The sequence below is a fragment of the Oncorhynchus nerka genome, linkage group LG9b (assembly GCF_034236695.1).
Source record: "Oncorhynchus nerka isolate Pitt River linkage group LG9b, Oner_Uvic_2.0, whole genome shotgun sequence".
NCBI classification, from domain to species: Eukaryota; Metazoa; Chordata; class Actinopteri; order Salmoniformes; family Salmonidae; genus Oncorhynchus; species Oncorhynchus nerka.
Genome location: NC_088424.1, coordinates 50,919,544 through 50,938,563, shown reverse-complemented (window position 1 = coordinate 50,938,563; position 19,020 = coordinate 50,919,544). Strand labels below are relative to the sequence as shown.

The following is a 19,020-nucleotide window of genomic DNA, read 5'->3' as shown; positions in this document are numbered from 1 at the left end:
GTTTATCTGTAGCCGGGTGGTGGTTTAGCCAGTGTGTCTATAGTACGGGTGGTTTATCTGTAGCCAGCCAGTGTGTCTATAGTACGGGTGGTTTATCTGTAGCCAGTGTGTAGTACGGGTGGTTTATCTGTAGCCAGTGTGTTTATCGGGTGGTTTATCTGTAGCCAGCCAGTCAGTGTCTATAGTACGGGTGGTTTATCAGTGTGTCTATAGTACGGGTGGTTTATCAGCCAGTGTGTCTATAGTACGGGTGGTTTATCTGTAGCCAGTGTGTCTATAGTACGGGTGGTTTATCTGTAGCCAGTGTGTCTATAGTACGGGTGGTTTATCTGTAGCCAGCCAGTGTGTCTATAGTACGGGTGGTTTATCAGTCAGTGTGTCTAGCGGGTGGTTTATCAGCCAGTGTGTCTATAGTACGGGTGGTTTATCTGTAGCCAGCCAGTGTGTCTATAGTACGGGTGGTTTATCTGTAGCCAGCCAGTGTGTTTATCTGTAGCCAGTAGTACAGGTGGTTTATTTATCTACGGGTAGTCAGCCAGTGTGTCTATAGTTTATCTGTAGCCAGGTGGTTTATCTGTTTAGCCAGTGTGTCAGTACGGGTGTTTATCTGTAGCCAGTCAGTGTGTCTATAGTACGGGTGGTTTATCTGTAGCCAGTGTGTCTATAGTACGGGTGGTTTATCTGTAGCCAGTGTGTCTATAGTACGGGTGGTTTATCTGTAGCCAGTGTGTCTATAGTACGGGTGGTTTATCTGTAGCCAGTGTGTCTATAGTACGGGTGGTTTATCTGTAGCCAGTGTGTCTATAGTACGGGTGGTTTATCTGTAGCCAGCCAGTGTGTCTATAGTACGGGTGGTTTATCTGTAGCCAGTCAGTGTCTATAGTACGGGTGGTTTATCTGTAGCCAGTCAGTGTGTCTATAGTACGGGTGGTTTATCTGTAGCCCAGTCACGGGTGGTTTATCTGTAGCCAGTGTATCTGTAGCCAGTGTGTCTATAGTACGGGTGGTTTATCTGTAGCCAGTCAGTGTGTCTATAGTACGGGTGGTTTATCTGTAGCCAGCCAGTGTTTATCTGTCTATAGTACGGGTGGTTTATCTGTAGCCAGCAGTGTGTCACGGGTGGTTTATCTGTCTATAGTACGGGTGGTTTATCTGTAGCCAGTCAGTGTGTCTATAGTACGGGTGGTTTATCTGTAGCCAGCCAGTGTGTCTATAGTACGGGTGGTTTATCTGTAGCCAGCCAGTGTGTCTATAGTACGGGTGGTTTATCTGTAGCCAGCCAGTGTGTCAGTGTGGTTTATCTGTAGCCAGCCATAGTACGGGTGGTTTATCTGTAGCCAGTGTGTCTACGGGTGGTTTATCTGTAGCCAGCCAGTGTGTCTATAGTACGGGTGGTTTATCTGTAGCCAGTGTGTCTATAGTACGGGTGGTTTATCTGTAGCCAGTGTGTCTATAGTACGGGTGGTTTATCTGTAGCCAGTGTGTCTATAGTACGGGTGGTTTATCTGTAGCCAGTGTGTCTATAGTACGGGTGGTTTATCTGTAGCCAGTGTGTCTATAGTACGGGTGGTTTATCTGTAGCCAGTGTGTGTCTATAGTACGGGTGGTTTATCTGTAGCCAGCCAGTGTGTCTATAGTACGGGTGGTTTATCTGTAGCCAGCCAGTGTGTCTATAGTACGGGTGGTTTATCTGTAGCCAGCCAGTGTGTCTATAGTACGGGTGGTTTATCTGTAGCCAGCCAGTGTGTCTATAGTACGGGTGGTTTATCTGTAGCCAGCCAGTGTGTCTATAGTACAGGTGGTTTATCTGTAGTCAGCCAGTGTGTCTATAGTACGGGTGGTTTATCTGTAGCCAGTGTGTCTATAGTACGGGTGGTTTATCTGTAGCCAGTGTGTCTATAGTACGGGTGGTTTATCTGTAGTCAGTGTGTCTATAGTACGGGTGGTTTATCTGTAGCCAGTGTGTCTATAGTACGGGTGGTTTATCTGTAGCCAGTGTGTCTATAGTACGGGTGGTTTATCTTTAGTGTGTCTGTACGGGTGGTTTATCAGCCAGTGTGTCTATAGTACGGGTGGTTTATCTGTAGCCAGTGTGTCTATAGTACGGGTGGTTTATCTGTAGCCAGCCAGTGTGTCTAGCCATAGTACGGGTGGTTTATCTGTAGCCAGTGTGTAGTACGGGTGGTTTATCTGAGCCACCAGGTCCGGGTGGTTTATCTGTAGCCAGTGTGTCTATAGTACGGGTGGTTTATCATAGCCAGTGTGTCTTAATGTTTATCTGAGCCCACGGGTGGTTTATCTAGCCTGTCTATAGTACAGACCCAGTTTATCTGTAGCCAGCCAGTGTGTCTACGGGTGGTTTATCTGTAGCCAGCCAGTGTGTCTACGGGTGGTTTATCAGCCAGTGTGGCAGGTGGTTTATCTGTAGTCAGCCCAATCGGGTGGTTTAAAGTGTGTCTATAGTACGGGTGGTTTATCTGTAGCCAGTGTGTCTCGGGTGGTTTATCTTGACTTGAATGTGGGTAGCCAGTGTGTCTAGTCGGGTGGTTTATCTTCCAGTGTTCTACGGGTGGCTAGCCAGTCACGGGTGGTTTATCTGTCACCTCGGGTGGTTTATTGACTTGAATGGGGACGCCATCTGTCTCTAGTGACCCCTGTCTCTGTCTCAGACCCATTTCTGCTAGGGCTACAGCCAATCAAATAGTCACCTCATTGACTTGAATGGGGACGCCATTCTAGTCCTTCTATTTCTAGGGCTACAGCACAGTCACCTCATTGACTTGAATGGGGACGCCATTCTAGTCCTTCTATTTCTAGGGCTACAGCACAGTCACCTCATCGACTGGTTAACTAATTACACCAGAGAATACCCGTTCACACACAAGATGCCTTCTGATTCCCCACTAGGTTTGAAAACTTCTGTTAACTATCCTGAAATTCCCAGGTTTTCCAGAAAACCTGGTTGGAATATTTCCAGGAATCTGGAGGGAGGGAATAAATCAAATCAAATCAAATGTATTTATATAGCCCTTCGTACATCAGCTGATATCTCAAAGTGCTGTACAGAAACCCAGCCTAAAACCCCAAACAGCAAGCAAATGCAGGTGTAGAAGCACGGTGGCTAGGAAAAACTCCCTAGAAAGGCCAAAACCTAGGAAGAAACCTAGAGAGGAACCAGGCTATGAGGGGTGGCCAGTCCTCTTCTGGCTGTGCCGGGTGGAGATTATAACAGAACATGGCCAAGATGTTCAAATGTTCATAGATGACCAGCAGGGTCGAATAATAATAAGGCAGAACAGTTGAAACTGGAGCAGCAGCACAATAAGCAGGTAATCCTGGTTGGAATATTTCCAGGAATCTGGAGGGAATAAGCAGGTAATCCTGGGAATTTCGGGAAGGTTATCAGAATTTGTGCACCGTTTACCATTGATTTAAAATGATTGGATTTTTAAACTGCATACATACAGTTGAAGTTGGATGTTTACATACACCTTGGCCAAATACATTTAAAATCAGTTTTTCACAATTCCTGACATTTAATCTTGGTAAAAAATTCCCTGTTTTCGGTCAGTTAGGATCACCACTTTATTTTAAGAAAATGAAATGTCAGAATAATAGTAGAGAATGATTTCAGCTTATATTTCTTTCATCACATTCCCAGTGGGTTAGAAATGTACATGCACTAAATTAGTATTTGGTAGCATTGCCTTTAAAATGTTTAACTTGGGTCAAACGTTTCGGGTAGCCTTCCACAAGCTTCCCACAATAAGTTGGGTGAATTTTGGCCCATTCCTCCTGACAGAGCTGGTGTAACTGAGTCAGGTTTGTAGGCCTCCTTGCTCGCACACACTGATTCAGTTCTGCCCACACATTTTCTATAGGATTGAGATCAGGGCTGTGTGATGGCCACTCCATTCCCATTATGTCAATTAGCCTATCAGAAGCTTCTAAAAGCCATGACATAATTTTCTGGAATTTTCCAAGCTGTTTTAAGGCACAGTCAACTTAGTGTATGTAAACTTCTGACCCACTGGAATTGTGATACAGTGAATTATAAGTGAAATAATCTGTCTGTAAACAATTGTAAAAATGACTTGTGTCATGCACAAAGTAGATGTCCTAACCGACTTGCTAAAAACTATAGTTTGTTAACAAGAAATGTGGAGTGGTTGAAAAACGAGTTTTAATGACTCAAACCTCCAACTTCGACTGTAGGTTAGAGGCCATTCCCACCATATTTCTCCTTACCCGGACAAACATGTCCAACTCAGTCTTGCGTCTCTTCTCCAACTTCTCAATCTCCGTCTGGCACGTGTGACACACATACAGGTGGTTGACAGCAGGCCCGCCTCCATACCTGAACAGACCAATCACAGCTTACTAACAGACCTGACCAGTGACCACAGACTTTCAGCCTCTTGGGCGTAACATATACAGCATCTCTAATGGGTGTTTACCTGGACATTATCTCTGCTGTAGAGGTTAGGACATTATCTCTGCTGTAGAGGTTAGGACATTATCTCTTCATTAGAATATCTACCTGCTGTAGAGGTTAGGACATTATCTCTGCTGTAGAGGTTAGGACATTATCTCTGCTGTAGAGGTTAGGACATTATCTCTGCTGTAGAGGTTAGGACATTATCTCTGCTGTAGAGGTTAGGACATTATCTCTGCTGTAGAGGTTAGGACATTATCTCTGCTGTAGAGGTTAGGACATTATCTCTGCTGTAGCGATTAGGACATTATCTCTGCTGTAGAGGTTAGGACATTATCTCTTCATTAGAATATCTACCTGCTGTAGAGGTTAGGACATTATCTCTGCTGTAGAGGTTAGGACATTATCTCTGCTGTAGCGGTTAGGACATTATCTCTGCTGTAGAGGTTAGGACATTATCTCTTCATTAGAATATCTACCTGCTGTAGAGGTTAGGACATTATCTCTTCATTAGAATATCTACCTGCTGTAGAGGTTAGGACATTATCTCTGCTGTAGAGGTTAGGACATTATCTCTGCTGTAGAGGTTAGGACATTATCTCTTCATTAGAATATCTACCTGCTGTAGAGGTTAGGACATTATCTCTTCATTAGAATATCTATCTGCTGTAGAGGTTAGGACATTATCTCTTCATTAGAATATATATCTGCTGTAGAGGTTAGGACATTATCTCGTCATTAGAATATCTACCTGCTGTAGAGGTTAGGACATTATCTCGTCATTAGAATATCTACCTGCTGTAGAGGTTAGGACATTATCTCTTCATTAGAATATCTACCTGCTGTAGAGGTTAGGACATTATCTCGTCATTAGAATATATACCTGCTGTAGAGGTTAGGACATTATCTCTGCTGTAGAGGTTAGGACATTATCTCTGCTGTAGAGGTTAGGACATTATCTCTTCATTAGAATATCTACCTGCTGTAGAGGTTAGGACATTATCTCTTCATTAGAATATCTACCTGCTGTAGAGGTTAGGACATTATCTCTGCTGTAGCGGTTAGGACATTATCTCTGCTGTAGAGGTTAGGACATTATCTCTTCATTAGAATATCTACCTGCTGTAGTGGTTAGGACATTATCTCTTCATTATAATATCTACCTGCTGTAGAGGTTAGGACATTATCTCGTCATTAGAATATCTACCTGCTGTAGAGGTTAGGACATTATCTCGTCATTAGAATATCTACCTGCTGTAGAGGTTAGGACATTATCTCTTCATTAGAATATCTACCTGCTGTAGAGGTGGTCCCACACGTTCTGAGGCAGCATCACGACCAGATCATCAATGAACGCTGCTTTGGCAGGCGGCACACCTGATAACACAACATTTAACCACACTATAACCACTTCATTATGAGCTTCATTTAGTCAATAACATTTCCATTTCTCTCAACTTCTATTGATGAAATGACTCGGACTAGTACAAGCCCTCGATTGATTGACAGATTCAGCGATCTCCACACCTCCGTGTGAACAGAGGAAGTTGTCGTTGGAGATGGGTCCAGGCTCAGCGAAGGTCTTGAACTTGTTGAGCCACTGTCTGGAGACGTAGAACTGTAGCAGACTGGGCTCTGTCATGTTCAGTAGACCGGTCACCCTCCTCCTCTCCTTCAGCGCCTCCTCGTTGCTCTTCCTGGAGGGGAACACAATCATTAACGCTAAACTGAAGAAATTAAGATTGGCACTAAATCGGGGTCTGTACCACGGCTTGGCAACTTCCTTTCTTACAGAAAACAATTATATTGAACAAAAATATAAATGCAACATGTTAAGTGTTGGTCTCGTGTTTCATGAGCGGAAATAAAAGATCCCAGAAATGTTACAAACTGACCAAAATATGATTTCTCTCAAATTTTGTGCACAAATTTGTTTACATCCCTGTTAGTGACCATTTCTCCTTTACCAAGATAATCCATCCACCTGACAGGTGTGGAATATCAAGCAGCATGATCATTACACAGGTGCGCCTTGTGCTGGGGACAATAAAAGGCCACTAAGATGTGCAGTTTTGTCACGCAACACAATGCCACAGATGTGTCAAGTTGAGGGAGCGTGCAAATTGGCATGCTGACTGCAAGGAATCTCCACCAAAGCTGTTGCCAGAGAATTGAATGTTAATTTCTCTACAATAACGTGGTTTTAGATAATAAGTCCAACTTCGGTGGGCAAATGATCACCTTTGATGGCCACTGGCACGCTGGAGAAGTGGGCTCTTCAAGGATGAATCCCTGTTTCAACTGTACTGGGCAGACAGCGTGTATGGTGTCGTGTGGGCGAGGGGTTTAGTGATGTCAACGTTGTGAACAGAGTGCCCCATGGTAACGGTGGGGTTATGGTATGGGCAGACAGCGTGTATGGTGTCGTGTGGGAGAGGGGTTTAGTGATGTCAACGTTGTGAACAGAGTGTCCCATGGTAACGGTGGGGTTATGGTATGGGCAGACAGCGTGTATGGTGTCGTGTGGGAGAGGGGTTTAGTGATGTCAACGTTGTGAACAGAGTGTCCCATGGTAACGGTGGGGTTATGGTATGGGGCAGGAATAAGCTACAGACAACGAACACAATTGCATTTTATTGATGGCAATTTGAATGCACAGAGACACCGTGACGAGATCCTGAGGCCCGTTGTTGTGCCCTTCATCCTCCACCATCACCTCAAATCAAGCTTTATTTATACCGCATATTTCAGACATGGAATGCAACGCAATGTGCTTTACAGGAATACAATTTATAAAAAACAATAAATAAAAGCTGAAATATTTACCAGACAAACAGATTTTTTTTTAAAACTAAAGAATGACTGAACTACTAAGAGGAAAAGCAAAGCTAAAAATATGTGTTTTAAGATCTATTTTAAATATGTCCACAGTTTCAGCCCCCCTCAGGGTCTCTGGCTGGGGGCATAGTAACTAGGGGCTGGGGGCATAGTAACTAGGGGCTGGGGGCATAGTAACTAGGGGCATAGTAACTAGGGGCATAGTAACTAGGGGCTGGGTGCATAGTAACTAGGGGCTGGGGGCATAGTAACTAGAGGCTGGGGGCATAGTAACTAGAGGCTGGGGGCATAGTAACTAGAGGCTGGGGGCATAGTAACTAGGGGCTGGGGGCATAGTAACTAGGGGCATAGTAACTAGGGGCATAGTAACTAGGGGCTGGGGGCATAGTAACTAGGGGCTGGGGGCATAGTAACTAGGGGCATAGTAACTAGGGGCATAGTAACTAGGGGCTGGGGCATAGTAACTAGGGGCATAGTAACTAGGGGCATAGTAACTAGGGGCATAGTAACTAGGGGCTGGGGGCATAGTAACTAGGGGCTGGGTGCATAGTAACTAGGGGCTGGGTGCATAGTAACTAGGGGCTGGGTGCATAGTAACTAGGGGCATAGTAGCTGGGGGCATAGTAACTAGGGGCATAGTAACTAGGGGCATAGTAACTAGGGGCTGGGGGCATAGTAACTAGGGGCTGGGGGCATAGTAACTAGGGGCTGGGGGCATAGTAACTAGGGGCATAGTAACTAGGGGCATAGTAACTAGGGGCTGGGTGCATAGTAACTAGGGGCTAGGGTGCATAGTAACTAGGGGCTGGGTGCATAGTAACTAGGGGCTGGGTGCATAGTAACTAGGGGCTGGGTGCATAGTAACTAGGGGCATAGTAACTAGGGCTAGGGGGGGCATAGTAACTAGGGGCTGGGGGCATAGTAACTAGGGGCTGGGGGCATAGTAACTAGGGGCTGGGTGCATAGTAACTAGGGGCTGGGGGCATAGTAACTAGGGGCTGGGGGCATAGTAACTAGGGGCTGGGGGCATAGTAACTAGGGGCTGGGGGCATAGTAACTAGGGGCTGGGGCATAGTAACATGGGGGCTGGGAGCATAGTAACTAGGGGCTGGGGGCATAGTAACTAGGGGCATAGTAACTAGGGGCTGGGGGCATAGTAACCAGGAGCTGGGGGCATAGTAACTAGGGGCATAGTAACTAGGGGCTGGGGGCATAGTAACTAGGGGGGGCATAGTAACTAGGGGCTGGGGCATAGTAACTAAAGGCTGGGGGCATAGTAACTAGAGGCTGGGGCACAGTAACTAGAGGCTGGGGGCACAGTAACTAGAGGCTAGGGGCACAGTAACTAGAGGCTGGGGGCACAGTAACTAGGGCTGGGGGCATAGTAACTAGAGGCTGGGGGCATAGTAACTAGAGGCTGGGGGCATAGTAACTAGAGGCTAGGGGGCATAGTAACTAGAGGCTGGGGGCATAGGGGCATAGTAACTAGAGGCTGGGGGCATAGTAACTAGAGGCTGGGGCATAGTAACTAGAGGCTGGGGGCATAGTAACTAAAGGCTGGGGCATAGTAACTAAAGGCTGGGGGCATAGTAACTAAAGGCTGGGGGCATAGTAACTAAAGAATGGGGGCATAGTAACTAGAGGCTAGTAACCAGGGGCATAGTAACTAGAGGCTGGGGCATAGTAACTAGAGGCTGGGGGCATAGTAACTAGAGGCTGGGGGCATAGTAACTAGAGGCTTGGGGGCAAGTAATAATCTAGTAACACTGCCTGGGAGGCATTTAGTGTAAATTATAACTAACACTGCCTCAAGGGAGGCATTAGTGTAAATTATAATCTAACACTGCTTAACAAGGGGAGGATTTAGTGTAAATTATAATCTAACACTGCATTAACTAGGGAGGATTTAGTGTAAATTATAATCTAACACTGCCTCAAGGGAGGATTTAGTGTAAATTATAATCTAACACTGCCTCAAGGGAGGATTTAGTGTAAATTATAATCTAACACTGCTTTCAAGGGAGGATTTAGTGTAAATTATAATCTAACACTGCCTCAAGGGAGGATTTAGTGTAAATTATAATCTAACACTGCCTCAAGGGAGGATTTAGTGTAAATTATAATCTAACACTGCTTTCAAGGGAGGGCTCAAATCTTGGCAGATTAGAATGTTGTTGATGTCTAAACAGGAAGTCACCCCACAGGGTATCATTACGTCATAGATTCTCTCTCAGGTTGGTGGTTATGCTGTGTTGCTTTGTGCACAGAGATCCTATTAAATTACTATGTAATTCTATGGTTTTGTCTATTAAATGACAATATGTAATTCTATGGTTTTGTCTATTAAATGACAATATGTAATTCTATGGTTTTGTGTCTTACTTGTAGAACAGGACGTAGGCCTCAGCGTTCTGGACGCAGGACTCTGACACCTCCGTGACGCTCTGGTCGTCAAACTCATACCAGAGGTTGTTCAGGTCATTCCTGCAGTAGGCTATGTAGTGACCACCTGGGAGGAGGAGGAGACACATTACCACATTATCCTACACATTACCACATCTATCCTACACCACATCTATCCTACACATTACCACATTATCCTACACATTACCACATCTATCCTACACATTACCACATCTATCCTACATGACCACATCTATCCTACACATGACCACATCTATCCTACACCACATCTATCCTACACCACATCTATCCTACACCACATCTATCCTACATTACCACATCTATCCTACACATTACCACATCTATCCTACACCACATCTATCCTACACCACATCTATCCTACACCACATCTATCCTACACCACATCTATCCTACACCACATCTATCCTACACCACATCTATCCTACACATTACCACATCTATCCTACACATTACCACATTATCCTACACATTACCACATTTATCCTACACATTACCACATTTATCCTACACATTACCACATTATCCTACACCACATCTATCCTACACCACATCTATCCTACACCACATCTATCCTACACATTACCACATCTATCCTACACATCACCACATCTATCCTACACATCACCACATCTATCCTACACATCACCACATCTATCCTACACATCACCACATCTATCCTACACATCACCACATCTATCCTACACATCATCACATCTATCCTACACATCACCACATCTATCCTACACATCACCACATCTATCCTACACCACATCTATCCTACACCACATCTATCCTACACCATCTATCCTATCCTACACATTACCACATCTATCCTACACATTACCACATCTATCCTACACATTACCACATTTATCCTACACATTACCACATTTATCCTACACATTACCACATTTATCCTACACATTACCACATTATCCTACACCACATCTATCCTACACCACATCTATCCTACACATTACCACATCTATCCTACACATTACCACATCTATCCTACACATTACCACATCTATCCTACACATCACCACATCTATCCTACACATCACCACATCTATCCTACACATTACCACATCTATCCTACACATCACCACATTTATCCTACACATTACCACATCTATCCTACACATTACCACATCTATCCTACACATTACCACATCTATCCTACACATTACCACATCTATCCTACACATTACCACATCTATCCTACACATTACCACATCTATCCTACACATTACCACATCTATCCTACACATTACCACATCTATCCTACACATCACCACATCTATCCTACACATCACCACATCTATCCTACACATTACCACATCTATCCTACACATTACCACATCTATCCTACACCACATCTATCCTACACATTACCACATCTATCCTACACATTACCACATCTATCCTACACATTACCACATCTATCCTACACATTACCACATCTATCCTACACATTAGCACATCTATCCTACACATTACCACATCTATCCTACACCACATCTATCCTACACATTACCACATCTATCCTACACATTACCACATCTATCCTACACATTACCACATCTATCCTACACATTACCACATCTATCCTACACATTAGCACATCTATCCTACACATTACCACATCTATCCTACACATCACCACATTTATCCTACACATTACCACATCTATCCTACACCACATCTATCCTACACCACATCTATCCTACACATCACCACATCTATCCTACACATTACCACATCTATCCTACACATTACCACATCTATCCTACACATCACCACATCTATCCTACACATCACCACATCTATCCTACACATTACCACATCTATCCTACACATTACCACATCTATCCTACACCACATCTATCCTACACATTACCACATCTATCCTACACATTACCACATCTATCCTACACATTACCACATCTATCCTACACATTACCACATCTATCCTACACATTACCACATCTATCCTACACATTACCACATCTATCCTACACATTACCACATCTATCCTACACATCACCACATCTATCCTACACATTACCACATCTATCCACATCACCACATCTATCCTACACATTACCACATCTATCCTACACATTACCACATCTATCCTACACATTACCACATCTATCCTACACATTACCACATCTATCCTACACATCACCACATCTATCCTACACATTACCACATCTATCCTACACATTACCACATCTATCCTACACATACCACATCTATCCTACACATTACCACATCTATCCTACACATTACCACATCTATCCTACACATTACCACATCTATCCTACACATCACCACATCTATCCTACACATTACCACATCTATCCTACACATTACCACATCTATCCTACACCACCACATCTATCCTACACCACCACATCTATCCTACACCACCACATCTATCCTACACCACCACATCTATCCTACACCACCACATCTATCCTACACCACATCCATCCTACACATTACCACATCTATCCTACACATTACCACATCTATCCTACACATCACCACATCTATCCTACACATTACCACATCTATCCCACACATTACCATAACTATCCTACACATTACCACATCTATCCTACACCACATCTATCCTACACCACATCTATCCTACACCACATCTATCCTACACATTACCACATCTATCCTACACATTACCACATCTATCCTACACATCACCACATCTATCCTACACATCACCACATCTATCCTACACATTACCACATCTATCCTACACATTACCACATCTATCCTACACATTACCACATCTATCCTACACATCACCACATCTATCCTACACATTACCACATCTATCCTACACATTACCACATCTATCCTACACATTACCACATCTATCCTACACATTACCACATCTATCCTACACATTACCACATCTATCCATACACATTACCACATCTATCCTACACATTACCACATCTATCCTACACATTACCACATCTATCCTACACATCACCACATCTATCCTACACATTACCACATCTATCCTACACATTACCACATCTATCCTACACATTACCACATCTATCCTACACATTACCACATCTATCCTACACATTACCACATCTATCCTACACATTACCACATCTATCCTACACATTACCACATCTATCCTACACATTACCACATCTATCCTACACATTAGCACATCTATCCTACACATTACCACATCTATCTATCCCACATCTATTACCACATCTATCCTACACATCACCACATCTATCCTACACATTACCACATCTATCCTACACATTACCACATCTATCCTACACATCACCACATCTATCCTACACATCACCACATCTATCCTACACATTACCACATCTATCCTACACATTCACCACATCTATCCTACACATTACCACATCTATCCTACACATTACCACATCTATCCTACACATTACCACATCTATCCTACACATTACCACACATCTATCCCACATCTATTACCACATCTATCCTACACATTACCACATCTATCCTACACATTACCACATCTATCCTACACATCACACCACATCTATCCTACACATTACCACATCTATCCCCACATTACCACATCTATCCTACACATTACCACATCTATCCTACACATCACCACATCTATCCTACACATCACCACATCTATCCTACACATCACCACATCTATCCTACACATCACCACATCTATCCTACACATCACCACATCTATCCTACACATTACCACATCTATCCTACACATTACCACATCTATCCTACACATTACCACATCTATCCTACACATCACCACATCTATCCTACACATTACCACATCTATCCTACACATCACCACCACATCTATCCTACACATTACCACATCTATCCTACACATTACCACATCTATCCTACACATTACCACATCTATCCTACACATTACCACATCTATCCTACACATTACCACATCTATCCTACACATTACCACATCTATCCTATCACATTACCACATCTATCCTACACATTACCACATCTATCCTACACATCACCACATCTATCCTACACACCACATCTATCCTACACATTACCACATCTATCCTACACATTACCACATCTATCCTACACATTACCACATCTATCCTACACATTACCACATCTATCCTACACATTACCACATCTATCCTACACATTACCACATCTATCCTACACATTACCACATCTATCCTACACATTACCACATCTATCCTACACATCACCACATCTATCCTACCACATCTATCCTACCACATCTATCCTACACATTACCACATCTATCCTACACATCACCACATCTATCCTACACATTACCACATCTATCCTACACCACATCTATCCTACACATTACACATCTATCCTACACACACCACATCTATCCTACACATTACCACATCTATCCTACACATTACCACATCTATCCTACACCACATCTATCCTACACATTACCACATCTATCCTACACATTACCACATCTATCCTACACATTACCACATCTATCCTACACATTACCACATCTATCCTACACATTACCACATCTATCCTACACATCACCACATCTATCCTACACATCACCACATCTATCCTACACATTACCACATCTATCCTACACATTACCACATCTATCCTACACATCACCACATCTATCCTACACATCACCACATCTATCCTACACATCACCACATCTATCCTACACATTACCACATCCATCCTACACATTACCACATCTATCCTACACATTACCACATCTATCCTACACATTACCACATCTATCCTACACATTACCACATCTATCCTACACATTACCACATCTATCCTACACCACATCTATCCTACACATTACCACATCTACACATTACCACATCTACACATTACCACATTATCCTACACATTACCACATCTATCCCACACATTACCATAACTATCCTACATTTCTATATGAAAGCTCTAGCATCCTCCCATCTCAGACGGGGCTTGGCCAGTGGCCCGGATGGAACACTCACTGCTGGCGGTGCCATGGTGACAGATGACGGACAGCAGGTCGTAGGAGGTGGTGTGGGCGGAGCTATCCTTGGCCAGGAAGGGCTGCAGGTCCAGGCCCTCCAATGGGAAGGAGACGTGAGTCCCGATCTTAATGGAGAACATCAGCTCGTGTCTAAACCGCTTCAGGTGGATGCACAGGATCTGGAAAGGGGATGAAAACAAATCATTTCATATTCAACTGTGGTTTAGTAGTTGTGACATAACTTGATGGCTTTTCCTAATGTGTTGGAGCACTCACCTCAGGAACACTCTGAACTTTACAGAATTTCACTCCGTTCCGTAATCTAGGAGAATTTTTAAAAAAGCAGTGTTAATTCATGTAAGAGTTTAACTTCCGTCATCTAAACAAATTAAAATCTCCTTTTTAAAGTGGGAGTTGTGAGGTACTCACTTCTTGCATTTCTCACAGCTGTACATGTTGTCTCCTTTCAGCTCGTCCCGGGCAAAGAAGGCAGCCAGACAGTCCTGTAGGGTCACCACAGGACCCCAGAACCAGCTGGAACAACAAGGACACAGTTTAACCACTAACAGACGACTTCACACAACTTACTGACACAACTCACTAGCAATGTGTTTATCGGCTTTAACCAAGGAATAGTTGTTGTTTTTCTGGTCGAGTCACATGCTCAGGAAAAACTGTTGACCTCTATACTACACACTTGGTGTCAGCAGACTGACCCCTATACGTTGAACCCCTATACGTTGACCCCCTATACGTTGACCCCCCTATACGTTGACCCCCCCTATACAACACACTTGGTGTCAACAGACTATCCCCTATACGTTGACCCCCCCTATACGTTGACCCCCCTATACGTTGACCCCTATCGTTGACCCCCTATATAACACACTTGGTGTCAACAGACTATCCCCTATACGTTGACCCCCTATACGTTGACCCCCTATACCGTTGACCCCTATACGTTGACCCCTATACAACACACTTGGTGTCAACAGACTATCCCCTATACGTTGACCCCTATACGTTGACCCCCTATACGTTGACCCCCTATACGTTGACCCCTCTATACGTTGACCCCCATACGTTGACCCCCTATACGTTGACCCCCTATACGTTGACCCCTATACGTTGACCCCCATACGTTGACCCCCTACACGTTGACCCCCTATACGTTGACCCCCTGTACGTTGACCCCCCTATACGTTGACCCCCTATACGTTGACCCCCTATACGTTGACCCCCCCACGTTGACCCCCTATACAACACACTTGGTGTCAGCAGACTATCCCCTACACGTTGACCCCTATACGTTGACTCCCTATACGTTGACCCCCTATACAACACCCTTGGTGTCAGCAGACTATCCCCTATACGTTGACCCCTATACGTTGACCCCTATACGTTGGCCCCCTATACAACACACTTGGTGTCAACAGACTATCCCCTATACGTTGACCCCTATACGTTGACCCCCTATACGTTGACCCCTATACAACACACTTAGTGTCAACAGACTATCCCCTATCGTTGACCCCCTACACGTTGACCCCCTATACGTTGACCCCCTATACGTTGACCCCACTTCTGTGAAAAGTAAGTCTGTTTAGAAACATCAAGTTATTACAATAGACTGCTTATTGTTTTTCCTTTATCCTTGGCCACTTTTATCTGTTGGACCCAACTGTCAAATAGCGGGGAATTCTGATCGCTGTCCTTTGGTGCTGAACCCACTGTAGCCTAGACTACAGTGGAGGCTGGTGAGGGGAGGACGGCTCATAATAAAATGTCTGGAACGGCGCAAATGGAATGGCATCAAACCCCTGGAAACCATTTATTTGATACCGTTCTAGCCGTTACCACGAGCCCGTCCTCCCCAATTAAAGTGCCACCAGCCTCCTGTGCTAGACTATTAGTTTACCTTTCACATGGCAAAGTCACTAACAGGCCATATCAGGCTAATGGTAGGCTAATCTTATTTTAATGTTTTGGGTAATGTCCAACTGTCCATGGCTTGAACATGCATGGCATTTTCTAAATGTAAATGTGTATAAAGTAATATTTCCATGTTAAAGCCAATAAAATTAAAAAGTGAATTGGCTACATGGCTGTTATAACGAGGCCTATTATAGGGTTAGTGAATATACCATTTAATAAACTATATTCAGGGAACAAGACTCCATGCCTCCTGCCAGAGCCCTTTGGCCAACGGGTGAACACAGCCTCATCCTCAACGGGTGAACACAGCCTCATCCTCAACGGGTGAACACAGCCTCATCCTCAACGGGTGAACACAGCCTCATCCTCAACGGGTGAACACAGCCTCATCCTCAACGGGTGAACACAGCCTCATCTCAACGGGTGAACACAGCCTCATCCTCAACGGGTGAACACAGCCTCATCCTCAACGGGTGAACACAGCCTCATCCTCATGGAACGAGACATGGGATTTATGATGTGTTCCTAATCCCATCCTATGTAGAAAAAATATATAGTTGTTGGTTTAAAATATATTTTTTTATATCAAATGAGACATTAAAAAACAACTATCAAAACGTATTAACACCATCTATGGGTTTTATGGTGACAACGTACATGGCTGATTTTCATCTGCTAATTCTGGACAAGTGTCAATCTGATCAGTAATATTGATGAATTATGATGATGAAAGAGCCGTGGACATTCCCTCTTTCTCTGTGGATGTTTATCCAGCTCCTGGGAACAGGTTGGACGTGTGGAAAACCCAGTCAGAGTTGTCTGTATTATACCCCCACGGGGAGCAATGGGGGTGCCTGGAACTGTCCATTTCATTTTTAGTAGTTGTCCATTTTTAGTAGTTGTCCTGCTGAAAGGTGAATTCATCTCCCAGTGTCTGGTGGAAAGCAGACAGCCAGGGTTTCCTCTAGGATTTAGTCTGTGCTTAGCGCCATTCTAGTTCCTATTTATCCTGAAAAACTCCCCAGTCATTAACAATTACAAGCATGCCCATAATTATTTATAGATATATATATATATATTTTTTTACCTTTATTAAAAGTAGGCAAGTCAGTTCCGAACAAATTCTTATTTTCAATGACGGCCTAGGAACAGTGGGTTAACTGCCTTGTTCAGGGGCAGAACGACAGATTAGTACCTTGTCAGCTCAGGGATGAGATCTTGCAACCTTTCGGTTACTCGTCTAACACTCTAACCACTAGGCTACCTGCCGCCCTACACTCTAACCACTAGGCTACCTGCCGCCCTCCGCTCTAACCACTAGGCTACCTGCCGCCCTCCGCTCTAACCACTAGGCTACCGCCCCTCCCTAACCACTAGGCTACCTGCCGCCCCTCCGCCTAACCACTAGGCTACCTGCCGCCCCTCCGCTCTAACCACTGGGCTACCTGACCTCCCTCTAACCACCAGGCTACCTGCCGCCCATTTTACGCTCTAACCACTAGGCTATTGCCCCCTTACGCCTAAAACCACTAGGCTACCTGCCGCCCCTATAAACTAACCACTAGGCTACCTGCCGCCTTTACGCTCTAACCACCAGGCTACCTGCCGCCCCTACGCTGAACTAACCACAGGCTACCTGCCGCCCCTACGCTCTAACCACAGGCTACCTGCCGCCCTCCGCTCTAACCACGAGGCTACCTGCCGCCCTCCGCTCTAACCACGAGGCTACCTGCCGCCCCTCCGCTCTAACCACGAGGCTACCTGCCGCCCTCCGCTCATAACCACGAGGCTACCTGCCGCCCTCCGCTCTAACCACGAGGCTACCTGCCGCCCTCCGCTTAACCACGAGGCTTTTTGCCGCTGCATTAACCACCCCCTCCGCTCTAACCACGAGGCTATTGCCGCCTTCCACTAACCACGAGGCTACCTGCCAGTAATCCGTTAACCACGAGGCTACCTGCCGTTCCGCCTAACCACGAGGCTACCTGCCGCCCCTCCGCTCTAACCACGAGGCTACCTGCCGCCCTCCGCTTAACCACGAGGCTACCTGCCGCCCTCCCTCTAACCACGAGGTTACCTGCCGCCCTCCGCTCTAACCACGAGGCTACCTGCCGCCCTCCGCTCTAACCACGCAGGCTACCTGCCGCCCCTCCGCTCTAACCACGTAGGCTACCTGCCGCCCTCCGCTCTAACCACGAGGCTACCTGCCGCCCTCCCTCTAACCACGAGGCTACCTGCCGCCCTCCGCTCTAACCACGAGGCTACCTGCCGCCCCTCCGCTCTAACCACTAGGCTACCTGCCCCCTCCCTC

The 19,020-nt window shown here is 44.9% G+C and overlaps 1 protein-coding gene across 1 annotated transcript in view; it reads right to left on the bottom strand.

Annotated features, from left to right (window-relative positions):
* The window catches only part of usp33 (ubiquitin specific peptidase 33), a 121,128-nt gene that overhangs the window by 16,743 nt on the left and 85,365 nt on the right, over window positions 1-19,020 (bottom strand). The window contains exons 14-20 of the mRNA XM_065013829.1: window positions 15,204-15,308; window positions 15,051-15,096; window positions 14,773-14,953; window positions 9,656-9,782; window positions 5,963-6,132; window positions 5,731-5,812; window positions 4,249-4,357 (exon numbers count right to left, since the gene is read on the bottom strand). Of these exons, the coding sequence (XP_064869901.1) occupies window positions 4,249-4,357; window positions 5,731-5,812; window positions 5,963-6,132; window positions 9,656-9,782; window positions 14,773-14,953; window positions 15,051-15,096; window positions 15,204-15,308 (820 nt within the window). The remainder of the gene's footprint in view (window positions 1-4,248; window positions 4,358-5,730; window positions 5,813-5,962; window positions 6,133-9,655; window positions 9,783-14,772; window positions 14,954-15,050; window positions 15,097-15,203; window positions 15,309-19,020) is intronic.